The 27,411-nt window shown below is 40.3% G+C and overlaps 1 protein-coding gene across 8 annotated transcripts in view; it reads right to left on the minus strand.

Moving 5' to 3' along the window:
- Positions 1-27,089, minus strand: part of Cntln (centlein) — a 236,057-nt gene extending 208,968 nt beyond the window's left edge. For all 8 annotated transcript variants that reach the window (XM_057784199.1, XM_057784198.1, XM_057784196.1 and 5 more), the window contains exons 1-2: positions 26,678-27,089; positions 21,793-21,881 (exon numbers count right to left, since the gene is read on the minus strand). In XM_057784199.1, the coding sequence (XP_057640182.1) occupies positions 21,793-21,881; positions 26,678-27,022 (434 nt within the window). In that variant the 5' untranslated portion in view covers positions 27,023-27,089. The remainder of the gene's footprint in view (positions 1-21,792; positions 21,882-26,677) is intronic.
- Between the last annotated feature and the right edge of the window lie 322 nt (positions 27,090-27,411).

A 27,411-nucleotide genomic window follows, 5' to 3' on the forward strand; every position in this document is an offset into this window, starting at 1 on the left:
CACTGTGTGACAGTCTTACACCAACTGCATCAAGGGTGTGTATATCAGGAGTCTTAATTAGGGTTACTATCTCTGTCATGAAACACCAAAAGCAGTCTGGGAAGGAACGGGTTGATTTGGCTTGCACTTCCACATCACAGTTCATTGTCAAAGGAAGGTAGGGCAAAAACTCTAGCAGAACAGAAACTAGAAGGCAAGAGATGATGAAGAAGGCTGCAGAGTGTTGTGGTTTACTGGCTTACACACTCATGGCTTGTTCAGCCTGCTTTCTTATAGAACACATGACCACCAACACAGGGGTGGCCCCACCCACAATGGGCTGGGCCCTCCCATGTCAATCACTAGAAAATGTCCTACAGGCTTGCCTATAGTCCAATTTTATGAAGCGAGTATCTCAAGGTTCTCTCTTCTTAGATGACTTTATCTTATGTTGACATAAACCTAGCCAACACACCTGGCTTCAACTTATACTGTAGTTTCAAAAATGTTATTACTGGGTAGCAGTCTCTGTGTACTATTTCTTAACAGTTACATGTAAATCTCAAAACAAAATGCGTAAGTTTTAAAAATGGATATATATTACATCTTAAAAATCTTTGGCCTTCCTAAAACTCAATTGGAAACACTATTTCCCCTCAACAATATATTTTTATCTGTTTTGTTTTGCTTTTTGTTGTTGTTGTTGTTGTGGGACATAAAAGAACATTGTATACTTTTGTGTGTGTTTACAAGATGCATGCAAGCCAATGCCTACACCTGTGGAAGCCAGGGGGACATCTGGTATCTTTCCACCTTACATTTTGAGAATGGATCTTACAGTGAACTGGAAGTTCACCACTTTCTTTAAGACTGTCTGGCCAGCAAACTCCTGGTATCTATCTGTCTATGGCCCCACAAACTGGGCACAGTCATGGAAGGCTCCTAGATGGGTGCTAGGGACTCTTACCAACTGAACTATCTCACCAGCCCCTATTATGAAATTTGGGTGGGGGGTTGGAAAAAACAGCTCAACAGTTAAAAGCTCATCCTGCTCCTGCAGAGAACGCAAGTTTAGTTCCCAGCACACATGCAGGGTAGCTCACAACCATATCCATCCAAAGTATCCAGACTATTCTGGACTCTGGATGCTTGCACTCATGTGTATATGCACCCATACACACAAATACACAAATAAATCTTAAAAACATAAACCTCTTTGGGGTTAGAAAGATTGCTCAGCAGTGAAGAGCACTTGTTGCTCTTGCAGAGGACTTGGATTTGGCTCCTCATACTGACATAGTGGCTCACAATCATCTGTAAATACAGGTCTAAGATTTCTGATGCCTTCATTGGGCCTCCAAGGTTACTGCATACACATGGTAGACATATATACATTCAGGCACACACACACATTAAATAAATTAATTAATCTATTCAGATATGAGTGCATAATCTAAAATAACTTCAGAAACTATAAAAATAAAAAGGGACCATGTCAGGAAACTGGAGAAGAGAATAGCATAGCAGGATATCAGTAATATGAAGTAAGAAATAAGAAAATGGGGAGGGGCTTGAATTGGGGAGGTTGAGGAAGGTCAATATATAAGGCAAGCAAGAAAAAAAGGACAAATAACACTCAGTATATTTGATAAAGCCTCAGGAATCATCTTACTTGACAGTCACTGTCTCAGTTAGGGTTACTATTACTGTGATGAAACATGACCAAAAAGGAAGTTGGGAGTAAAGGATTCATTCAGCTTATACTTTCATGACTATCCATCATCATAGGAAGTTAGGACAAGAACTCAAACAGTACAGGAACCTGGAGGCATGAGCTGATGTAAAGGCCATGGAGGCCTGCTGCTTACTGGCTTGCTTTCCATGGCTTGCTCAGTAGCTTCTTATAGAATCCAGAATTGCCAGGCCAGGGATGGCCTCATGCACAATGGACTGAGCCCTCCCCCATCAATCACTAATTAAGAAAATGCCTACAGGTTTGCTTATCGCCCAATCTTATGGAAGAATTTTCTTAATTGAGATTCATTCCTTTCAAATGATTTTAGTTTGTGTAAAGTTGACATGAAACTATCCAGCCCAGTTACCTAAAATTATTTATACACACACACACACATTTATCTTATATGAAGTTATGCCAGTTGGTCTGTAAATGCTCCTTACAAGAGCCATAGACTAATAAAAAACACTATGACCAGGTACAAGTAAGAAACCACTGTTCAAGTTGCTGATCAAAGTAGTTAAAGTGACCCCAAGAATGCTGTTGCTGTTGCCCCTAGCTATCTCTCAGAGGTTGAAGATATTAAGTACCTATTGTTGAAGACACCACACACTTTTGGAATAGGTTTTGAAACAGTCGAGCTGAATCAGACCTGAAAGCCTCCTTCATGAAGAATGTCTTTCATAGTACCAGAGGTGCTATGTAAGCTTCCAAAGGACGGAAGCCATAAAAACTCCTATCCAGTTGTGACTCCTATTAACTACACAAATGAACAGCATGCCAAGACAGCTCTAAAAGTGCAATGGTGACACACATAACTTGGCAGTTACCAACAGTTGTCAACTGGACTTAATATCACCTCAACAGAAGGGAAAGTATGTCTGGTACTAGGAATATAGGCAACTACCTAGGGCCTAACGATGTCATGGATCTTAGAGTATTCACTTTACTAGACCAGTATAATACCTAAGTGCATTGTAAATATTATCCTTATACCCACAGATAAGTACAGCTCTTATCCCTTGTTTTAGTTAGGGTTTCTATTACTGTGAAGAGACATAACCATGGCAACTCTGATAAAGGAAAACATTTAATAGGGGCTGTTTACATTTTCAGGGGTTTAGTCCATTATTGCCATGGCAGAAAGCACAGAGGCTCTTGGGAAGACATGATATTGGAGAAGGAGCCAAGAGTTCTGTGTCTGGATCAGCAGGCAGCAGGAAGTGAGAGTGACACTGGGCCTGGCTTGAGTTTCTGAAACCTCAAAGCCCACCCCTTTTGACATACTTCCTCCAACAAAGTCACACTGCCTCCAATAATGCCACTTCCTATGAATCTGTGGGGGCTATTTTCATTCAGACCACCACACCCCTCATCAGAAAAGCTTCTCTTTACAACAAACAAAGATCATTAGAGAAGACTACAACTTATCAGGATATAGAGATCAACTTACAATAGGGTACCTAGCCTCAACTGACACAAACTACAACACAACTCATGCACCTAAGGCTCAGGGAACACAGAAGAAGATGGGGTGGAAATATTGTAAGAGCCAGAGGACCAAGGCTGCTGTGAGATTGTGTCTCCTAGAAATAATAATGAAGCTACATCCATGATACCTCAATGATACGGTCATCTAAACAAGACCTGGACAATGACAATAACAATAGGTATGGTAACCAGGAAGAGGGAAATCTCACAGGGCCCCACCAATAGATTAAAAACTATAGGCAACCAAAGAATACTGAGAGATGAAGAATTAGTATATTCCAGGGAGGAGCTCCCTCACTTATTATCCAATATAAAGAGGTCAGTCATGATATCATATATACATGAGCAATACCAAATAGACCCATTAGCATATATATGTGTGTATATGCACATATATGGATAGTCATTTGTTTATAAGTACATAAATTTTATATGTGTGTATATAAATATATAATCCTGAGAAAAGTGACCATCAATTTGAGAGGAACTGGGTACATGAGAGGGGTTAGAGAGAGGAAATGGAAGGGCAAAAGTGATGTAATAATATGTTAATTAAAATTTAAAAAATAAAACACCATTCAATTGTTACAAGTGTCATTTTTAAAAATTAGGCTAACAAAAAATAAAAATGTTTCCATAGTTTAATTTCAGGTATCAACAAGCCTTTGTGAGTTCAAGGGTTTTAACTACCTAGTCATACTTCTTCAATGGCCATTTTTTAAGATTAGGGCAGAAAACAAGGTTTATATGAGTTATTTTCTTAAAATAAACAACATCAGAGTGACAAATGACACAGGCTATTTTTAAAATTAAATATGTATATGCATATATATTTCAAAAGTTTCTGGTTTGAAGGACATATCCATCTTTACCACACTGATGATTAATTAGGGAAATTTCTGCTCCATTTATTATTCATCTCTAAGGTCAGAAGCACTAAAGTACCATTGAGATAATTAATGCAGAAACTAAATATAAAAATGTTGCATATTACTATTCATCACTACAACTAAAAAGCTTCTTCCTAATGATGTTTAGGCAGTGCCCAGAACTGCTGCTTCCAATACATGGTGACAGGTGCAGGTAGTGCTTTGAGGCAGTAACATCTTTGAGATAAATACTATTAATCTTTAATGCTGCTAAGAACATTAACCTTCGTTCTCTTCACCAAAGTCCTCCAGTCAAGTTTAACCATTTGTTTTCATGAACATTTGGAAGATTTACTGTCAAATTTCCAAGGATTATTCCCTTACGCTATATGGAACCAAGATAAAATAGCAGCATAAATGAATACAATACAAATCATACTGGAGGCCTTGATGTAAAGGCTTTAAGAGCAAATAGTTTATGGGTGAATGTGTCAACACGTTGACTAGGCTTATATGCAATGAAACTAAGTAAGCAGTTGGGTTGTTTTGGGGGTTTTTTTGTTTTTTTTTTTATTTTATTTATTTATTTATTAAAGATTTTCCTCCTCCTCCCCCAATCAACTCCCCCTCCCTCGTCAGCCCAAAGAGCAATCAGGGTTCCCTGCCCTGTGGGAAGTCCAAAGACCACCCACCTCCATCCAGGTCTAGTAAGGTGAGCATCCAAACTGCCTAGGCTCCCACAAAGCCAGTACGTGCAGTAGGATCAAAAGCCCATTGCCTTCTCCAGATCTGTGAAGAATTTTGATGGGATTTTGATGGGGATTGCATTGAATCTATAGATTGCTTTTGGTAGAATTGCCATTTTTACTATTTTGATCCTCCCAATCCAAGAGCAAGGCAGATCCTTCCATTTTCTGGTGTCCTCTTCAATTTCTTTCTTCAAAGACTTAAAGTTCTTGTCAAATAGATCTTTCACTTCCTTGGTCAGAGTTACCCCAAGATATTTTATGCTATTTGTGGTTATCGTGAAAGGTGATGCTTCTCTGATTTCCCTCTCTGCTTCCTTAGTGTATAGGAAAGCAACTGATTTTTTGGAGTTGATTTTGTATCCTGCCACATTACCAAAGGTGTTTATCAGCTGTAGGAGTTCTTTGGTAGAGTTTTTGGGAGAAGACAATAGTCAACTTTATATGGAAAAACAAAAAACCCAGGATAGCTAAAACAATCTTATACAATAAAGGATCGTCTGGAGGCATTACCATCCCTGACTTCAAACTCTATTACAGAGCTACAGTATTGAAAACAGCTTGGTATTGGCATAAAAACAGAGAAGTCGACCAATGGAATCGAATAGAAGACCCTGACTTTAGCCCACAGACCTACGAACACCTGATTTTCGATAAAGGAGCTAAAAGTATACAATGGAAAAAAGAGAGCATCTTCAACAAATTGTGCTGGCACAACTGGATGTCAATCTGTAGAAGAATGAAAATAGATCCATATCTATCACCATGCACAAAACTCAAGTCCAAATGGATTAAAGACCTCAATATCAGTCCGAACACACTGAACCTGATAGAAGAGAAAGTGGGAAGTACTCTACAACTCATGGGCACAGGAGACCACTTCCTACGTATAACCCCAGCAGCACAAACACTACGGACTTTGTGGAGAAAGGGATACACTCATCCATTGCTGGTGGGAATGCAAACTTGTGCAACCACTTTGGAAAGCAGTGTGGCGGTTTCTCAGGAAATTCGGGATCAATCTACCCCTGGACCCAGCAATACTACTCTTGAGAATATACCCAAGAGATGCCCTATCATACAACAAAAGTATATGCTCAACTATGTTCATAGCAGCATTGTTTGTAATAGCCAGAACCTGGAAACAACCTAGATGCCCTTCAATGGAAGAATGGATGAAGAAAGTATGGAATATATACATATTAGAGTACTACTCAGCAGTAAAATCAATGACTTCTTGAATTTTGAATACAAATGGACGGAAATAGAAAACACTATTCTGAGTGAGTTAAGCCAGACCCCAAAAGAGGAACATGGGATGTACTCACTCATATTTGGTTTCTTTAATAAATAAATTATTTATTTATTTATTTATTTATTTATTAAAGATTTCTGCCTCTTCCCCGCCACCACCTCCCATTTCCCTCCCCCTCCCCCACTCAAGTCTTCCTCCCTCGTCAGCCCAAAGAGCAATCAGGGTTCCCTGCCCTGTGGGAGGTCCAAGGACCACCCACCTCCATCCAGGTCTAGTAAGGTGAGCATCCAAACTACCTAGGCTCCCACAAAGCCAGTACGTGCAATAGGATGAAAAACCCATTGCCATTGTTCATGAGTTCTCAGTAGTCCTCATGGTCCGCTATGTTCAGCGAGTCCGGTTTTATCCCATGCTTTTTCAGACCCAGGCCAGCTGGCCTTGGTGAGTTCCCGATAGAACATCCCCATTGTCTCAGTATGTGGGTGCACCCCTCGCAGTCCTGAGTTCCTTGCTCGTGCTCTCTCTCCTTCTGTTCCTGATTTGGACCTTGAGATCTCAGTCCGGTGCTCTAATGTGGGTCTCTGTCTCTGTCTCCTTTCATCGCCTGATGAAGGTTAATATTCGGGAGATGCCTATATGTTTTTCTTTGGGTTCACCTTCTTATTTAGCTTCTCTAGGATCACGAATTATAGTCTCAATGTCCTTTATTTATGGCTAGAAACCAAATATGAGTGAGTACTTCCCATGTTCCTCTTTTGGGGTCTGGCTTAACTCACTCAGGATAGTGTTTTCTATTTCCGTCCATTTGTATGCAAAATTCAAGAACTCATTGTTTTTTACCGCTGAGTAGTACTCTAATATGTATATATTCCATACTTTCTTCATCCATTCTTCCATTGAAGGGCATCTAGGTTGTTTCCAGGTTCTGGCTATTACAAACAATGCTGCTATGAACATAGTTGAGCATATACTTTTGTTGTATGATAGGGCATCTCTTGGGTATATTCTCAAGAGTGGTATTGCTGGGTCCAGGGGTAGATTGATCCCGAATTTCCTGAGAAACCGCCACACTGCTTTCCAAAGTGGTTGCACAAGTTTGCATTCCCACCAGCAATGGATGAGTGTACCCCTTTCTCAACAACCTCTCCAGCAAAGGCTACCATTGGTGTTTTTGATTCTAGCCATTCTGACAGGTGTAAGATGGTATCTTAAAGTTGTCTTGATTTGCATTTCCCTGATCGCTAAGGAGGTTGAGCATGATCTTAAGTGTCTTTTGGCCATTTGAACTTCTTCTGTTGAGAATTCTCTGTTCAGCTCAGTGCCCCATTTTTTAATTGGGTTGATTAGCCTTTTACGCTCTAGTTTCTTGAGTTCTTTATATATTTTGGAGATCAGACCTTTGTCAGTTGCGGGGTTGGTGAAGATCTTCTCCCAGTCAGTGGGTTACCTTTCTGTCTTAGTGACAGTGTCCTTTGCTTTACAGAAGCTTCTCAGTCTCAGGAGGTCCCATTTATTCAATGATGCCCTTAACATCTGTGCTGCTGGGGTTATACGTAGGAAGTGGTCTCCTCAGAAGAGATCGGGATGGACACTTTATACTCATACTAGGAACAATTCATCAGGATGAAGTCTCAATCCTGAATATCTATGCCCCTAATATAAAAGCACCCACTTATGTAAAAGAAATATTACTAGAACTCAAGGTAGACATCAAACCACACACACTAGTAGTAGGAGACTTTAACACACCTCTCTCACCAATGGACAGGTCAATCAGACAGAAGCCTAATAGAGAAGTAAGAGAATGGTTGTTTTGTTTTTTAACAAGTACTGTAAATATTATTTTATTCAGCCTTTTAAAATATTCTCCCATTCAGAAAACCTTCCGTAAATTTTAGACTAACTGGTGAATTAAAATGATGCTTTATAGAAAAAACTTTAAAAATCAAAAATTTTGCCCGACGATCTTGTCAACTTCCTATACCCAAAAGGATAAATATATGATTTTCTTTGGGTTCACCTTCTTATTTAGCTTCTCTAGGGTTATGAACTATAGGCACAATATCCTTTGTTTATGGCTAGAATCCACTTATGAGTGAGTACATACCATAATCCTCTTTTGGGGTCTGGGTTACCTCACTCAGGATAGTGTTTTCTATTTCTATCCATTTGCATGCAAAGTTCAAGATATCATTGATTTTTACCACTGAGTAGAACTCTAAAGTATATATGTGCCACACCTTCTTTATCCATTCTTCTATTGAGGGACACCTAGGTTGTTTCCAGGTTCTGGCTATTACAAATAGTGCTGCTATGAACATAGTTGAACAAATGCTTTTGTAGTATTATTGGGCATCTCTTGGGTATATTCCCAAGAGTGGAATTGCTGGATCTTGAGGTAGGTTGACTCCCAGTTTGTTGAGAAACCTCCACACTTATTTTCAAAGTGGTTACACAAGTTTGCATTCCCACCAACAATGGATGAGAGCTCCCCTTACTCCACAACCTCTCCAGCATAGGCTATCATTGTTGTTTTTGATTTTATCCATTCTGACAGGTGTAAGATGGTATCTCAAAGTTGTTTTGATTTGCATTTCCCTGATCGCTAAGGAGGTTGAGCATGACCTTAAGTGTCTTTTGGCCATCTGAACTTCTTCTGTTGAGAATTCTCTGTTCAGTTCAGTACCCCATTTTTTAATTGGGTTAATTAGAGTTTTAACGTCTAGTTTCTTGAGTTCTTTATATATTTTGGAGATCAGACCTTTGTCTGATGCAGGACAAAAGTTGGGATCAGGGGGCTGGGGGTGGATTGGGGAGAAAGGGAGATGGGGAGAGAGAAGGGAGAAGGGGAGGATTGGGGAGAGCTTGGGGGAATGGGATAATTGAGATGGAGGAAGGGTGGATATGGGAGCAGGGAAGAAGGTATCCTAACCAAGGGAGCCATTTTAGGGTTGGCTAGAGTCTTGGCTCTAGAGGGGTTTCCAGGTGGCTAAGGCGATTTCCCTAACTAGTTCCGTGGGCAGCAGAGGAGACGGTGCCTGTACTAACCTTATCCTATAGCCACACTGATGAATATCTTGCATATCACCATAGAGCCTTCATCTGGCGATGGATGGAGATAGAGACAGAGACCCATATTGGAGCACTGGACTGAGCTCCCAAGGTCCAAATGAGGAGCAGAAGGATGGAGAACATGAGCAAGGCAGTCAGGACCGAGAGGAGTGCGTCCACCCACTGAGACAATGGGACTAAACTAATGGGAGCTCACCAAGGCCAGATGGACTGGGACTGATGGAGCATGTGATCAAACCGGACTCTCTGAATGTGGCTGACAATGAGGGCTGACTGAGAAGCCAAGGACAATGACACTGAGTTTTTATTCTACTGCATGGACTGGCCTTGTGGCAGACTAGCCTGTTTGGATGTTCACCTTCCTAGACCTGGATGGAGAGGGGAGGACCTTGGACTTCCCACAGGGCAGGAAACCCTGAGTGCTCTTAGGACTGGAGAGGGAGGGGAAAAGGTAGGGGGGAAGTGGGAGAGAAATGGGAGGAGGGGAGGAGGTGGAAATTTTTAATAAATAAATAAATAAAAATAAAAATTTTATGATTATCTTTTTAATATATAATTTAAAAATCAGTAAGCTGCAGGATAACTAAAGTAGAAAATATCAAACTTCATAGTTCCATAAAAGTTAATTTAAATGCTATTCATAAACACAACAGTTCTAGGAAGGCTCAAGGATCCAATCCAGGCTTCGAAGACTGAGCGATCAGTGGGTAACAGTGCTTGAAGATCTTCCAGGGGACCCGAGTTTGTTTCCCAGCCCCCACATCAGCTGGCTCACAACTGCCTATAACTCCAGCTGCTCTGGCCTCTATACACAAGCACATGCACATTACTCCCCCATTCCCCTCTATCTACATAAGCATAATTAAATAATGAAGTATAACTTTTTAATAGTCTAATTAAGAATATTATAGGAACTGCAGAGATGGCTTAGTGGTTAAGCACACTAGTAAGTGCTCTTGCAGAGGACCCAGGCTCATTTCCCATTACCACAAGGCAGCTCATAACTGTTTGTAACTGCAGCTTAAGGGATCTGATACCCTTTTCCAATCTGTTGGCCCCTTCACAATCATGATACACATGCATACACTCAGTCATGCACAAATACACACACACACACACATACACACACACACAAAGATTTTCAGAATGAACTGTAACCCAGAAGAACAAAAAATAGGGAATACCTGCATAGAAAGAATCTACAAATGCTTTATCAGTCCTTGGGTATCTAAGAACAAGTACAGAGATTATCATGGTCAAACCAAGTCTCCTGCACCCTGCTTTGCAGACTACCCTATCAGTCCACTAAGAACCCTCACAGCTAAAGGACCACTGAAGTTTTGTCTACAAATCATACCTAAGTGCAGTTTCTAGCAACCTCAGCAGGTGAAATCCTTCTAGTTTTTGCTACTGAGTCACCAACAACTGCTGCCATCCACGAGCAAGGTTTCTCTCAACCACACACAGAAAATTGTCATACCTAGTTTCTATTGCTGTGAAGAAACACCATGACCATGGCAACTCTTCTAAAGGAAAACATTTAGTTGGGGCTTGCTTACAGTTCAGACGTTCAGTCCATTATCATCAAGGGGGGAAAGCATAGTGGCTTACAGGTAGAGATGGTGCTAGAGAGGTAACTGAGAGTTCTACATCTGGATCAGCAGACAGCAGGAAGAAAAACACTGAGCCACTAAGCCTGGCTTGAGTTTCTGAGACCTCAAAGGCTGTCCCCGTTGACACATTTCCTCTAAGAAGGTCACACCTACTCCAGAAAGGCCACACTTATTCCAATAAGGCCACACCTACTCCAACAAGGTCACATGTCCTAATTCTTTCAAATAACACCACTCTCTATGAACATATAGGGGGCATTTTCATTCAAACGACCACAAGAACCAATCTCAGCTGCAGACATACACATCTATGTCCAAAATCCAGGAAATTCAAAAGTCCCCAAGTTAACCCATAAAGTGTCTTTACCTAACACTTTATAACCCAATGATCAAAAATCAAAGACTAAGAGTGAACTGTGAAAGCAGTAGCAAGAAAAAAACAGAGCCATCACAACATACAAAAGACAACATCCATACAGATAACAATGGTTTTCTCAGAAGAAACCTTATAGGCTATGATAGGATGAAATGACATATTCTATATTCCAAATGCTAAAAGAAAAAATTCTAACCAAACAAGAATAGGTCATTTTGTAAGGATAAAATGATCAATTCATCATTGTCATAGAACTATAAACGTAGGTGGGCCCACCATTAGAGTAACTACATCTACAAAGCAAGTATTGATAGGTTTAAGGAGAAAACAGAATAATAAAAAATAGTAGGAGACTTCACTGCTTTATTTTCCAACAATAGATAGCAACATAGAAATGTAATAGGTTAATAACATGACCCAAAAGAACTATACAAAATCTGCTATCCAACCAAAACAGAGTATATTTACCTTTCACACAAGCAGAATATTATTCAAAACAAAACATATATTAGACTAAAAAAAACTCAATAAATTTAAATATGTATTATGATCACACTGGATTAAGACTAGAATTAAAAGTAAAGGGAAACTGGAAAGTAAACAAGTGAAAATCAAAGGACATATTCATGAACAACCAAAGTGTGTCAGAGAAGTAATCTAAGGAAAAAATTAAAAATTAAAACAAAACAGCAACTTAACATTAAAACTAAAGGAAAACAGCAAAACAGAATAAAGACAGATGCTTATAAAAATAAAATTCCTTACTATGAGAAAAGAAACTCAAACAATTTATAACTGACAATATTAGAAAAATAAGAGAAAACTAAGTCCAAGTAATTAGAGGAGGAAAATAATAATAAAAATCAGAGCTGAAATAAAAAAAAAACAGAAACAACAAATACAATGAAAAAGAACAGAGAGACTGGGAGTTTTATCTTTATGAAAAGATAAAACTCAGAAACCTTTGGACAAGTTAATTCACAAACAGAAAAGAACAAAACAATAAATTAAAGATGAAGGGTGGAACATCATTCATGTTATATAAAACAAAAGGATGAGCATATATTACGAAGAGGATTTATTAGATTGGAATATACAATATGGGTTGGTTAGTCCAACAAAGGCTGTCTACACATGGGAGAAGAACCTGGTAGCTGTTCATGGCACTAGATCGGCTATCTCAGCAGTCCCAATTGGGCACTGAAGACCTGGGGAATTCCATGAGAAATGCTGGTCTTCAATCTATATTGGAAGGCCAAAGAAAGTAGATTTCAATGTCAGCCAAGGATGGAATCAACAGCAACAAGAACCAGAAAGGAATAAAACAGACAGGAACAGCAGCACTTTATATGTAGGTTGCCTGCCAACAGAGGTGGGGTGCTTCCTACTTGGAAAGAGGGTCTTCTTTGCCTCAGTTAGGTCTTTCCAGGCAATATTCTTACAAACCCATCTACGGGAGTATCTCTTAGTTGATTCCAGATCCAATGAAGCCGACAACCAAGATTAAACCATCACAGTTGTATATGACACCTTTTCTATAAGTAGTTAAAAATATGCAAAGTATCGTTTAAAAAAGCACCTAGCTAAACTATAGTGTGGCATTCCCTCAGGACATGAGCAGACCATCAGCCATCAAGATGCTGTGGTAATCTAGAGCATACATTGTCCAGTAGTTATAACAAAGGAACAAAGAGAAGAATACAAGATAGCTAGGCCTGTGGTGATGGCTGTTGACACCTCCCCACAGGAGGAGGGAGTAGGTCACTAGATGCTCACCAGAGATTCCTAGTAACACTTTCTCCTGCCCCAGCTGCACAGGGTCTTTGTTAGGAAAAAAAAAAAAAAAAAAAAAAACTGGCTGAGCGTGAGAACTCTTCAGTGATACATGAGTGCAAAGCTTCTAATTTTGTAGACCACTATACAAATTACAGACCCCCAAAAAGTGTCCTATCTAAAATGTGCTTTGGCAGCAATTCTTCATTTTAAAAGAAAAAGATAAAAGATAAACTGACATATCTGTGTCCTAGTTTCCTTTCTGTTCCTGGGATAAACACCATGAGCAAAAGCAACTAAGGAAAGGAACCGGTTTTTTTCAGCTTACACTTCCAGGTCACACTGAATCATTGTGTGAAATCAAGGTATGGACTCAGTCAGGAACTGAGGCAGAACCATGAAGGAATGATGCTTACTAGCTCACTCACTAGATCATGCTCAGCTACCTTTCTTGTACAGCACAGACCCACCTACCTAAGAATGCTCCACCCACAGTGAGCAGGAGGCTAGACTCTGTGTCAATCATTAATCAGGACAATCTCTCACAGACATGGCCATAGGCCAATCTGTCTGGGCAATTCCAAAACACGGTGGTCTGCTATTCTCAGATAACTCTCAGTTGTGTCAAGTCAACAATAAAAATTCATGAGTACAACCTACAATCAATAAGAAATTATACTTTCTACAAGCACATAAGCAAAATCTACTATATAATATTCGATATTTGTTTCATATCATTGCTATTGAGAAAATCAAAAGTAGATTTCAATGATACAATAAACTTCTTACTACTTAAATAGAATTTTAATATTATATGTCTCTATTTAGAAATAAAAACCACAATATTAATATCTTTATCACAATGTTATCAAACTCCATTATAAATTGTCCATAACCATGCCTTTCCACTAGGTAGCAATCCAAATGGCTAAATGAAGAACCTCCTCTCACTTTGAACAGTGTCTAGCGATGACATTCAGTTAATAATTTTAGCACTGTTCAATATATGACCCTGTGTATACTTCTCCCAAGGCCCAAAGTTGTTCTCTTTGCAACATTTGGTATCTCCTAAGTGCTTGAGCAAACAACTATAAATTTCCTCCAGATCTCCATTAAATTAATCCCGAAATTACAACTGACTACCTCTAGCCTGAATTTTACACTTTTCTCCCCTTTGGTGTCTTACATCTTGCTTTGTTTCAAAGTGAAGATGCAAAACAGACTGATTTTTGAAAGAGAAATCAGTATGATGTTCACAGCTGAGTCAGAGCCCGGAGAGAAGATCTGGAAGTTAAGGGCACAAAAGAATTGCTGGGTTTGAGTGGCACTGCTGAGGAGAAAGGGGCTGAACTTGGGGATCGATTTTCTGTTAGAAGAGAGGCTAAGAGGTGTCAAAGATTACCCTCAAGATGTGAAATCTGGAGAAAAGGAAGAAAATAGCATGTCTGGGCAGTGAAAAAGTTAGGCAGCAAAGCAACTCCAAAAGGAAAGCCGGCTACGTTCTCCACACAGCATATTAGGTTTGAAAGGCCCCACAAGACATGAATCAGAAACGCCAAAGCAATGAGTGTATGAAGATGTATGTAGGAAAAGTCTACAGCAGAGAGTATTAGAACATGGATCTCAGACCTAATGCATACAATAAAAGAAATGCAGTCAAACTATTTGTAGATATATTCTTTAACCTTTCAATGAGCAAAAGAGCAAAAGTAACGAATGTTTGAAAGTAATATTATATCCATGGTGTGACACAAATAGAAACCTTATTGTGTTATAGGTGTGTGTGTGTGTGTGTGTGTGTGTGTGTGTGTGTGTGTGTGTGTTGGCAGAACTAAGGATTATCTATAAAGCACTGCGCATGCTCAGCAATCACTCGGCCGCTAAGTTATCTCCTCAGTCAGTAGAACTCTTGATAGCAACTGTCTCTAGTTTTGTTTTTTTTTTGTGCTTTGACTTTTACCATTTTATTTTTTTGTTTTTTTTGTTTTTTTATTATTTTTATTCTTTTTTAATTAAAATTTCCACCTGCTCCCCGTTTCCCATTTCCCTCCCCTCCTCCCAAATATTGCCCCCTCCCCCCAGTCCCCTCCCCCTATCCCCACTCCTCTTCTCCTCCCCCCACACCATTCCCCCTCCCTCTCGATACTGAAGAGCAGTCCAAATTCTCTGCCCTGCGGGAAGACGAAGGTCTTCTATCTATGTCCAGGAAGGTGAGCGTCTAATGGCACTAGGTTTCGATCCTAATACATGAACTGTCTCTAGTTTTTGATCTAGTGTTTAGGTCATCTATTGCTGAATCAAAAAATCACCCAAAATTTAACAGTTTAGAACAATAAACATCAAGTGATGAACTTTGGAAGTAACAGTATAAAAAATTTCCTCAAATTCACTTCACAGTGAAATTGGTGAAAGCTATAACACATAAAATATAAACACATAAAGCTTCTAGAAATAGCCCTGGGCAAACAACAAATAAAAAAATTCATCTATTTAAGAAAATATAGAAAATTAAATAAAAAATAGAAAGCAAGGGACTATGCTGGAACTGCATCAAGATAGTTCCCTCACTGGGCCATTCCAGCTCAGTAGTATGAGGGAAATATCCAAGGTAGCTGCAAGCCAACAACAGCTCCCCTTCTTCCCATATTTCTCAACCTGCTCCAGCTGGTGCTTCCTGATGCCAAGGCCAATCAAGGTGCAGTCAGGAAGTGTGGATTCCATACATCTACCTGCTCCTGTCTTATGGCATAGTCTGCTTTGGGTCAACATTTGAGACTCAAGAAGAAAAGAAGGGAAGTAAAGAGATGGCGAAGTTAGGAAAGTGAGGGTCAGGAAGGAATTGGAGGAGTGGGAAATGGACATGATCTAAATTCACTGCAATCATGGGTAAATTTAAAAATGAATAAACAAAAATGTTTTAAGAAACTGTTGGGCAGTGGTGGTGCACGCCTTTAATCTGAGCGCTGGGGAGGCAGAGGTAGGAGGATCTCTGTGAGTTCAAGGTCAGCCTGGTCTACTAGAGCTAGTTCCAGAGCAGGCTCCAAAACTACAGAGAAACCCTGTCTCGAAAACCAACCAACCAAACAAACAAACAAAGATATTCTTCTTTCAAGGTTTGTAAAGAATTGTGCTGGGATTTTAATTGGCATTGAATCTATAGATTTCTTTGACTACGTTAATCTATGGATTCATGAGCATGGAAAATCTTTCCATTTTCTGATACCTTCTTTAACTTCTTTCTCCAAAGATTTGAAGTTCTTGTCATATACGTCTTTCACTTGTTTGGTTAGAGTTACACCAAGATATTTAATGTTATTTGAGACTACTATAAAAAGTGTTGATTCTCTGATTCCTTTCTCAGCCTGTTTATCATTTGTATATAGGAGAGCCACTGATTCTTTTTGAGTTAAACTTGTATCCAGTCACTTTGTCATTCAACTGAGGAATGAATAAAGAAAATGCGGTAAATTTACACAATGGAGTATAAATCAGCTGTTAAAAACAAGGACCTCAGGAAATTTGAAGGCAAATGAATAGAACTAGAAAATATCATTCTGAGTGAGGTAACCCAGACTGAGAAGTATGGTATGCACTCACTCGTAAAACATTAGCTGTAAGAGAAAGGATAACTATGCTACAATCCACAGACCTAGAAAGACAAGATAACAAAGAGGGTTGAGGACAGTTCTCAGATCTCCTGGAAGAGGAAACAGAAGAGATTTCATGAGTTGGCTGAGGGTGGGTAAGGATGGGAACATGAGTGACTAGGTTGAGGGCTGTGGAGGGGGAGACTACTGGAAAGTGGGGGATGGTACAAGAAAATCTCCCAAGGATCTACAAGAATGTCCCAACTAGGACTCCTAGCAACAGCAGATACGTAGCATGAACTGGCCATCTCTGGTGACCAGATTGGTGCCTAACCCAGCTGTCATCAGAGAGGCTTCATCCAGCAACTGGTAGAAACAGATGCAGAACCACAGTCAAACATTAGGCAGAGTTCGGTAAATCCTGCAGAAGAAGAGGAGAAGAGATTGTAGGAGCCAGAAGGGTCAAAGACATCAACAAGAAAACTCACAGAATCAACTAACCTGGGCACATAGGCGCTCACAGTGACTGACAACCAGGGAGTCTGCAAGGACGGACCCAGGCACTCTGCATATGTTACAGTTCTATAGTTTGGTCCTCTTGTGGGACTCCTAACAGTGAAAACAGGAACTATCTCTGACTCTTTTGCTGGCTTTGAAACCCTACTTCTAATTCTGGGTTGCCTTGCCCAGCCTTAATGGAAGGTGCTTAGAAACCTTAATATATAGGGAAGTACATCTTTACCTGCCATGTTTGTTGCTATTCATAGGAGACCTACCTGTCCTTTCCTAAACAAAAATGAAGGAGGAGTGGATTGTGGGTTGAGAACAGAGTGAGGGTTGGGTGAAGAACTGGGAAGAGAGGAGGGAGGGGAAACTGGCCAGAATGTAAAATAAATAAATAATAAATTTATTTTAAAAAGAAACAAAAATAAAGCAAAAAAAAGACAAAGAACCTTTAAAATTATAATCAGAAAGACTAAAAAGTTATTCTATTAAAGATCACTTAGAAAAGAAAAAAATGTAAAAATTTGTAATTTTAGAAGTAAAATTTTATTTATAAAATTGAAAATTTCAGATGAAAAGCAGTACGTTAGTTCCTTTGTGGTGCTAGTGAGAGCAAACTGATGGCACAGACTGATTGACAGTGGGTCACACAAGGGAGGGCATCCAAGGGCCCTGGTTACTGCTGAAGGCTTCCTTTTGTGGCGTTTGGTTATAAGGGGCATAATGAGGGTGGATCTTTGCCCTGACTGATAGATAGGTCATAGAATCATTTCCTCTGCCGCACAATTCTCTTCTCAGGCTCCATCAAATTTTAAGCACATATATCACACAGATTACTGTTATAGGCTTCAGATCCTATCTGACATAGCTATTGGGTTGATGAGCCATCAAGGGGATGATGGTGAGAGATTGCCCCTGAAAGACACATAGAAAGAAATGTCTGTCTCTTAGATTAGATCATCTACAATGTCAGGGTCAAAGTCAGGGTCAGAGTACAGTTCACTTCTGTGGGGCTTTCCTGGTCCATTGGTAAATGGAGGTGTCTTGGCAGAGTGCTTTGAATATCTTCATTTATAGAATCTCAGCTCACCTTTCTATGTCATAAAGGAAAGATATAACCGAAGGATGATATTAAATATATTCATTGTCATGGGAACCATTTCTTTCTATACCCTAATTTGTATTACAATCAGGCAATGCTAAAGTACAATATGATGCACACAATGTCAGTAGCCCCTCAAACTTTCACCTGCATCTGACTACCTGTGCTCTCATCTCTGAATGATAACACAGACAGAACCATGACCAATAAACTTAATAACAATCAGATCTAGACACTTTCATTCAAGTATATTCCCAATGAATCAAGTACAAACAGATGGGTCAATCTGACCAAAACTGGTTTGGGGAACATGTACAGTAAGACAAACTGAGTTGTTCAAGTGGACTTTCAGAGAGGATCCCTCATTTACCATTTTATACCTATGCATAGTTGGGTGTGCATATGATTAAAGTAAGAGGCATATGGGAAGGGACATGAACAGTGGGAAAATGAATATATGACCTAATTTATCATTCAAACTGAGTAACTTCCCTCACTTCATTTTTCTAAATTCCCCTGGGACCACCAAGAGTACTCTTACTTGTGGGGTCTTCTATCAATCTTGGTAGCAAATCCCTTTATAATCTCTACTATCACTTAGTTACAAATAAAATTATCTTGTTTATTTCACAAATTTGTGAGAGTGTTTATTCAATGAGAGACCAAGAACCTAGAAACGCCAAATCTAGGTCCCAAACCCCACCAGTAACGATACTGTATAATAAAAAGCCCAGAGAAGGACAGCTACATATTCCAGAGCTGTTGGGAACATTGCCCAGGAAAACCAAGGTACCATCATACCAAAACAGCACAATTTGTGTAATTAATGGTAATTAATTAGTTGGAGTCAAATAATAGATCACCTTTCTATATTCTATTAGACTTTAACATTCCTTTTTGAAAGATCCAGGTTGAGTGGCAGTTTGTACTTGTAAATGAATGAAAATATACCACGTAGAAAATATTTGCATAGTCATGACATTAGAAACTGCACTAATAGGTTTTCAATTTTAAAAATCAACTCAAAATTTAAGATATTTTGTAGTGTGATCTATGACCTATACCATCAGAATTGTCTGAAAAGTTTATCTTTAGAAAGATTCCAGGATCCAGCCCCAGAGACTTGGTACACTATGTGTGTCTTTCTACAAGAAGATTTCAAGTGATGTTCAAGTATATGTTGAGTGATGTTAGTCTTGGTTGCTGTATTAACCAGGGTTCTCTGAAAGAGCAGAAGTGATAGATATATGCATATTAAATGAGGATTTACTATTTATACATTGTGGTCGTAGTAGTCCAATACCATCTGTATCACACCAGAGAAGCAGAGAAAACAGTAGTTGCTCAGTCCATGAGGCTGGACCCTTCGCAGCTCCAGTATATATCAAAGGACTAGAGGATTCCTAGGGAACTTCTAATGTTCAGTACATGTTGAAAACCCAAAAAGGCAAACGAATCAGCAGTAGCAGACACAGGGTTGATGAATGTGCCAGCAACCGTGAATACAAGTAGGCAAAAGCAAAGCTTTTCTTCCTCCATGTCCTTTTATCCAGTATTTCACCAAAAGATACTATGCACACTTAAAGGGGTTTTCCCACTTCAAATAATATGATCTAGAAATACCACGAAGAATGCCCAGTTCCAGATTCAGCCAGACTGACAGACAAGATTCGCCATCACAGTTATCAACCTGATTTGATCTTGAGTTGACTAAGAGACAAGGTTCTGGGCAAGAATGTGAGGGTATTTCCAGAAAGGTTTAAGTCAGGAGGGACCTTCCCCCTAATGGCAACCCAGATATAAAGAGGTCCCAGGCACACCTCTGTTTTTGTCTGTTCATCCTTACTCCTTGCTGACCAGTGCAGCCCATCTGTTGCTGCTGTGGCACCAGCTGTTTTACACTGTTACGGGAAGCTAACGTCTTTGGCCATCCAAAACTGATGACCAGAAGCCTTCCAGGAATCCTCCAGGACTTCAGCAACATGTTGGGATACTGAGGCATCCAGCCTCCTTGACTGAAAAGCTACCAGGTTCTTAGTCTCCCTGGTGTGTAAATATTGCTGGATTACCAAGTCCATATTGTGTAAACCAATATAATAGATCCTTTAATAGTAAATATTCATTCTATTAGTTCTGTTCCTCCAGAGAACTTACTTATACACAAATTATATACACTACATTTTGAAATTCACAGCTATAAAGCAATAATCTCTCCAATTCTTATTATGCATCCTAAGCACAAAATGGTTTTGAGTTGGAGTACACACCTCCAATATATATTTATTTATAAACTATATGGATATACAAATATATATATTCTATAACTATAAATATTAGTATAGTAAAAGTATAAAATGGAAATTATAAAGGATAAGAAAAATGGCCTGATGCTCACTATTTCCTTCTGCTCAACCAAAAGGCACACAAAAATGGCTTTAAAAAATGAGGCCAGTTTTTTAAGTTGGAAGGCATTATTAAGAAAGAAGGATAAGAACAAAATCACAGAAATGTCAGTTCAACAGCCAGAACTTTTCTATAAGGTTACACTGCTTCAAATAAAAAATAGAAACAGAAAACATTAATTTTCAGCATACTGGAAAAGCAACCAGGGAGCTTCAACAAAGGGAAGTCTGATCACCAAAAGAGAAGTGTGATTGATAAATCAGACATACAAGCAACATGAGTAAAAAGACAAATAAGATATTTTAGGAGTCTATAACGATCGAGGATGGTAAAAGTCGTCACAGTCTGGCATGTATCACAGATTTTAATGAGGGGGAAAAAGCAGGTATTGTTAGAATGATCACTGGGCTAGAGACCCCCTCCCCCAAACAAGAATACAGTTGAAGTCATCAAAATGATACAGAAGTTATATGAGCTTGATTCCAGCAAAGAAATGAGAAAATGAAAAGATATCCATATGTTTAGCTTCTCATTTAGGAAACATAATGAAATCCATTTAATAGGAAAGAGAGTGTGTTAATCACTGTGTTAAACGCCAGGGGACTACTGCATACTAAATGTGTGATGAGGAGTAGCAGCATCACTCCAGTGTTTCTAATGACCATGGAGAGGCTCCATAATCTACAGTTAAATGGCTGAGCATCCCTGCAGGGCAATACTGAAGTATAAATGAAAACTCTCAACTTATTCTGGAACACTTCCTCTACTCTGGCAAAGTCATCTCAGGTTTTCAAGAACACACTGCAGTGATGTAATGGGGAAAACTGAGTCAGCACAGGGAATTCCCTATCCAGGCAGCTGTCAAGTAAGAAGCCAAATAGCAGGGATAGCTCCCAAAAATGTGGCATACCTATAGAGTCTTTTATCTAGTATCTAAGCCATAGTTTTCTCTTATCTGCTACAAGTTCATATGAAATCATATGAACAAGATCCAGCACTTGGGAGAAAGATCAGGAGTTCGGGGTCATTCATAGCTGTCAGCCTGTGCTCCATGAGACCCTGTCTCACACATGTACATCACATGCAGGTGAGTGGGAGAAAGGACTGATACATACGTGGAAAATCTGGTATATCTTGTTGCAAATGCAGTAATTACAACGTTGTGATTATGACAGTCATCTGGAAATCAAACTGATCTTTTGGGGGCATTGACAGTTTTAAACTTTATCTTAAAGAAAAAAATCCAGCAGGCCCAAGATTCATAAAAAATGAAGCTTGAGAGCTCACCTTTCCACAACCAAACGGACAGTCTGAGTGAGGTCTGGATTTGCTGCCTGGAGACGTTTCCACAAGGACCATACAAATTCTTTGTCAGCCTTAAGGAAATAGAAAACATTTTAAGCATGTTGTTTCTTGGTAAGAGATGATATTCAATTTAAATATGAAAACAATGAATGGCTACCTCTATAATTATACTAATGAACCCATTAAAACTGCAACAGGAAGACACCGGAGATGGCTCAGTGGTTAAGAGCACTAGTTGCTTCTCTAGAGGACATAGTTCAATGCCCAGCACCCACATGGAGGCTTACAATCATGTGTAACCCCAGTCCCAGGAAATCTCATGCCCTCTTTTTGTTTCCTTGGACACTGCACACACATGATACACAGATATAGAAGCAGGAAAAATACACACACAGGGACACACATGCATGCGCATACACACACACACACACACAAATACACAAATAACTTTAAAAACTATCTAAAAGTATGATAGAAAAAACTTATTTTAAAAATTCCTTACACTTGATAGCCCACTCTCCAATACTGACAATGCTCCACCCACATTTTGTGATGAAAATGCTGAAAATCAAAATCAATGTAGAGTTACTCTAAGAGAAAGCTGTCCTTCCTCTACTGCTGTCTTCCAGTTCCCTGGATCACAGAAGTCCATGGGAGAACTGACCAGTCCAGCTGCCTCCACTTTCCTACCTCAGTCACTCTGCAATCTTTCAATAAGATTTCCTTCCCAGGGAGAATTGGCTGGGGAGCCCCTACTCATGTCTGAGACACTGTGGACAGTTGATGGCTTCTCCAGGAGGGAACATTTTCCTTAAGGCTGTGGCCCCTGGAAGGGTGGGCCCACACAGGAGTATACAGGCAGCACAAATTGGACTCAATGTGTTATTTTGAGAGAGAGAGAGAGAGAGAGAGAGAGAGAGAGAGAGAGAGAGAGAGAGATCTAGAAGGAGCCAAAGAATCAATAAAAAATTTTAAACTGAAAAGGCAAAAAGGAGACCATCGACTGAAAGAAAATATTTATAAAAGACATATCTAATAAAATACTTGTATCCAAATATACAAAGAATTCCTAGAAAGCAGCAATCAACACACAAGGTGATTTAAAAAGGAGCAGAAGTTCTCAACAGATGTCTTGCCAAAGATTACACCTGGTAAATAAATTTCCCTCTATACCAATATGTTAGCATTTCCCACGTTCTTCTACCCTGTCGAATCCAATGGACAGTTTCAGACTTACTGGACATGTCAGTTATTAACTCTGGTTAATAGAAATCACTTTGAGGAGCTTTTTTTAAAAAAATAATGACCTAGAGGTTTGGATTAACTGGTCCTAGATAATATGGTCCAAGTAATCAGAATTCTTTCAAAGCTCTGAGATGCACTCAAAGTTAAGAGCTAATGCCCTACTTGATCTTATATAAGTGACACAGTTTTACAAACCAACCTTTCTATATTTCCTCTACCTTTCAGACTTGTATTGCCAACTGTCTACTTGGTAACTCCAAATGAATGCCTAAAAGGCACTTCTTAAATTTAACTTGCCTGAAATAAAACTCTTGATCCATAACCCTCTCACAAACCTGCCTCTCTGCATGTCAGAAATGTATCATCATCTCCTTATTAATTCAAACACCTAAAATGTAGAGAGAAGTCAGTCTTGGTGACTCTCTTTTCCCCAAACTTTCTATACACCAGAAGGCTTATCTTCAAAATATAACCTTATTCTAGCCACTCTCAACACCTTCACCACTATTACCCTAATCCAAATCCATTCCAACTCTCGTTTATATCTACAAGAGGCTCCTAGACTCACAGGTCAAAAGTCCCCAATGGAGTCCCACTCGATGGGACAAATAATCCCAACTTTCTACCAAAACTCTAGAACTTCATGTCATTTCATCTCCTATGCATCTCACCAAGATGTTTATCATGCTCCCCTATCCTTAGGCTGACTTCCTCACTCTGCTTGAACCAGGACCTTTGGGCAGGCTATACCATTATCCAGGCCTTTATGTAGATTATTACCAAACTTACCTCAAGGCTTTACTTAAGTATCACCTCCTTAAAAGAAGTTGCCCCTGGCTGTTTATAATTTAAGCCCCAAGTCTGTTAAACCCCTGTCCTATTACATTTTTATTTATTTTTATTTTTTCTTCTTTGGGGTAGGGAGAATGGGACACACTCCTGTTACAGTGTGTGTATGGGAAGGACGACTTTTGAGAGTTGTTTCTTTCCTTCAACTGTAGATCGGCGAACCAAACAGCACTCTTGCCCACTAAGTCATTCTACTAGCTTCCTAGTTTGCTTCCTATTGCTGTGATAAAGACACAATAACCAAATGCAACTTTGGGGAGGAAATGATTTACTTGGCTTGCATGTATAATCACAGTCCATCACTAAGGAAAACAAGGCAAGGGTTCGAGCGGAACAGGAATCTGGAGGCAAGAGCTGAAGCAGAGGCTGTATAGGAATGCTGCTTGCTTGCTTGGTCAATCTGCTTTCCTATAAAACCCAGGAACACCAGCTTAGGGGTGGCCTACCCACAGGGGTCTGGGCCCTCCCACAGAGGTCAATTAATCAAAAACATTACTCTATTAGAATATAGCTCCTAACTGTGTGAGGAACCTAACTACAAGATGAGTTCTCAAGTCGTTTTGTTTTTAATACCTGGAAAAGGCTTCAACATAGCTAAATATATGGTAGTTATAAAATACAACTTAGTTCTCTGGGTAAATATTCTGACTCCCAATTCCATATACTTCCAAAAATTATCATTAAATTTGGTAATGAACAAATATGTCTGTCACTTAAATGCCCTAAATAATTTTCATCTGAAACTGACTTAGTAAATGCTGTTGGCTGCTACAACCCCCTGACACACAAACTTTATAAACCCAACATTATTTTGTTTGACCTGCTAGTCTACAAAGGGGATCGAAAGTGCACATACGCATACTGTCCTGCATCCTGTCACAAAAAGGATGCAGTCTTGAAAGATGTGAGAAAAAAAAAAAGAGCAAATAATAGGCTGGAAGCAATCTCTAAACAAATGAAACAAGGCATAAAAATGTCATGAAAATCTGAAAAGATCTAGGAAAATGCTCCATTTAGAACTTACTCCTCTTAATAAGCACAATAGACAGATTTCTTCACACTTAATCAGCCTTTATTATGCTGACTATTGCACGTGGTATCCTTGCTAATCTGGGGTGGGGGGAACAATGCATGTGTCCCAGGGAGTTGAGATAAAAAAAATGGATTTCTTACTTTGTGTTGCAATTTCTAAGATTTTGGTACTATATAATCTCAGGTGCTGTGACTTATGGGTTAATAATAAGAATTCACATTTAAAAAAATCTAAAGTTTAACTTAGTTACAAACCAACTAGGAGTTTAATTATTTTTCCCTAGTCTAAGAACAGGAATCTGGTTTGGCTAGAACCTTGGCAATGATGGATACTGTCAATCTCATTTCTGGAATTTTCTGTAATGTCTCCGATCATCTAACAGTATTAATATTATCAAATCTCAAGAATTGTCATTCCAAGCTAATTAGAACCATTTCTATATCTTACATTTGCCTCAAGTTTTGCAATAATTTCACAGTCCAGGTCTAACCCAAGATCACAAAGGGCAGTGCCACACTGGAAGCCACATTTTTAAGGCTACGAATGTGAGCCCAGAGGGATAGTGTAAAATTGTGGGTTGTGTCTTAGAGTGTTACTTTAACAAAAGCCTTTCACATGAACACACATTTGTAAATTACCCGAGGGTGAGGTTTACAGTAGACAAAACACTTTGGTTCATTGATATCTTTGGTTTATCCCTTTGCTCTTTTGCCAGAGAACAGAAAATGAGAGAGAAAATGAAACAGGGGTGGTCAGATAGTTGCTCCCCAATCTATTTAACAAAGCTATATTCAAGTTAAACAAGATTCTGGGTTTTTTGTTTTGTTTTGTTTTTCAGCAAAAACCTATAAAATGGGCAAGAGAACCCAACAGAGCATACTGTAAGGGAATGAGCAAGGTTTTACTAACCTGAACTGCTAATACTGCTTTGAAAAGCTGTGTTGACAGTTCCTAATTAGTGTCTCTTAAAGATAGTGATTTTGCTTTTTAAAAAGACGAGTAACTAAGTGAATGGCATCTTAGTTCCTAATCCTACATAAGGTTCAGGTCAAATTTTAGTGGATGGTAGTAAGACGGCACCCCCCCCCAAAAAAAAAAAAACAAAATAAAAATAACAAACCCCAGTGCACTGAAGGACAGGAGAGCTTACTTTACACAAACCCTAAAACTAATCTGGAAAGTAATTCGAGCGCAACTAACTTAGCAAGTGCTTTCCTTTGCCAAGCTTACGTGAAAGTATTTCACTCATGATCTACGGGCTCATTCTAAGTTAATAAATGAATACGGAGCATTCTAGGTGTGAACCCCCCCCCCCCAGTCCCAAGGCTTTCTAAAAACGTGTGATTGTGTTTGGAACTTAAGTTTAACAGTGTAAGAACAAGGGCAAGTGTGGGTTTGGAATGTAAAAGCAGGCTACTTCATCAGTGAAGTTTTATTTTTGTGTCACGGTCCTGTTTATTTCAATTCATGAATGCGCTGGGCACTGGGTACTAGACACCACCAGGAACTTGGGCTTGGAGGAAGGCGCCTTTGGAGAGCATCTATCAAAATGAAACCGGGGTCTGTAGACGGGCACAGCCGGCAGCCCAAGCGATGGGCGAGTCGGGCATGAAGCCTGGAGGGCGCGTCCCGGGGGGGATCCCTAGATGCCCGGAACGAGAGCGAGCAAGTGAGCAAGTGCTCGGGCGGCGGTGGTGGGCACGGGCTGTGGACGGGAAGGCCGGCGGCCAGTCCTGATACCTGACACAGGGCCAGCTCCTCCTTTAGGCTGCTCAGCTCTTCCTCCAGCAGCTGCATCCGAGTCGCCTTCGCCTCCACTACCGAGAGGCCCTCTGGCTGCCAGGACCCCGGGGGCGCGCTGGCGACTGGAGCGACAGCGGCCCCGGCCAGGCCCGGCCCTCGCCGGCCCCCTGTCCCTTCTTCGCCCCTCCAGACTAAGTCGCTTTTAGCCGCGAAGACCTCCCTCGCGGCGTCCGCCAGCCCCGAGGCCTCGCTGCGCACGTCATGCACCGGGCGCGGGGACCGGCGGCCCGACTGCCGTCCCGGGGGCGGAGGCAGCGGGGAGGACGGCGAGCGCGCCGCCATAGCCGCGGCGCCTAACGGGTCAAGTTCCCGCTTGAAAACTCCACCTTCCCTTCCCCATCCTGAGGAGCCCGGGCGGCCGGCCTGCGCATGCGCGCAGCGTTTCCCGCCTCGTCCCGCGCTCCCGGCTCCGAGCCGGCTTCCCGCCGGCGAACTCCGGGCGCGGGTTGCTGAGCTGCGCGTGCGCGCCGGGCAGGATGATGCTCGACTGGCGAGGGCTTTGCTGGTGCCGCCTGAATCCCGAGTCCGGCAGCGCCTGGGTTCCCCGCCCGCCTAAGACCCTGGCCTCCGCCAAGGACCTGCTTACTTCCCTCCTCTTCGAGCCTTCCTGCCAAGCCCCATCCCCCAGTGATCCTGAACTGTGAATTCCTCCTCCTCCAAGGCTTCTGCCA

The sequence above is a fragment of the Chionomys nivalis genome, chromosome 11 (assembly GCF_950005125.1).
Source record: "Chionomys nivalis chromosome 11, mChiNiv1.1, whole genome shotgun sequence".
NCBI lineage: Eukaryota > Metazoa > Chordata > Mammalia > Rodentia > Cricetidae > Chionomys > Chionomys nivalis.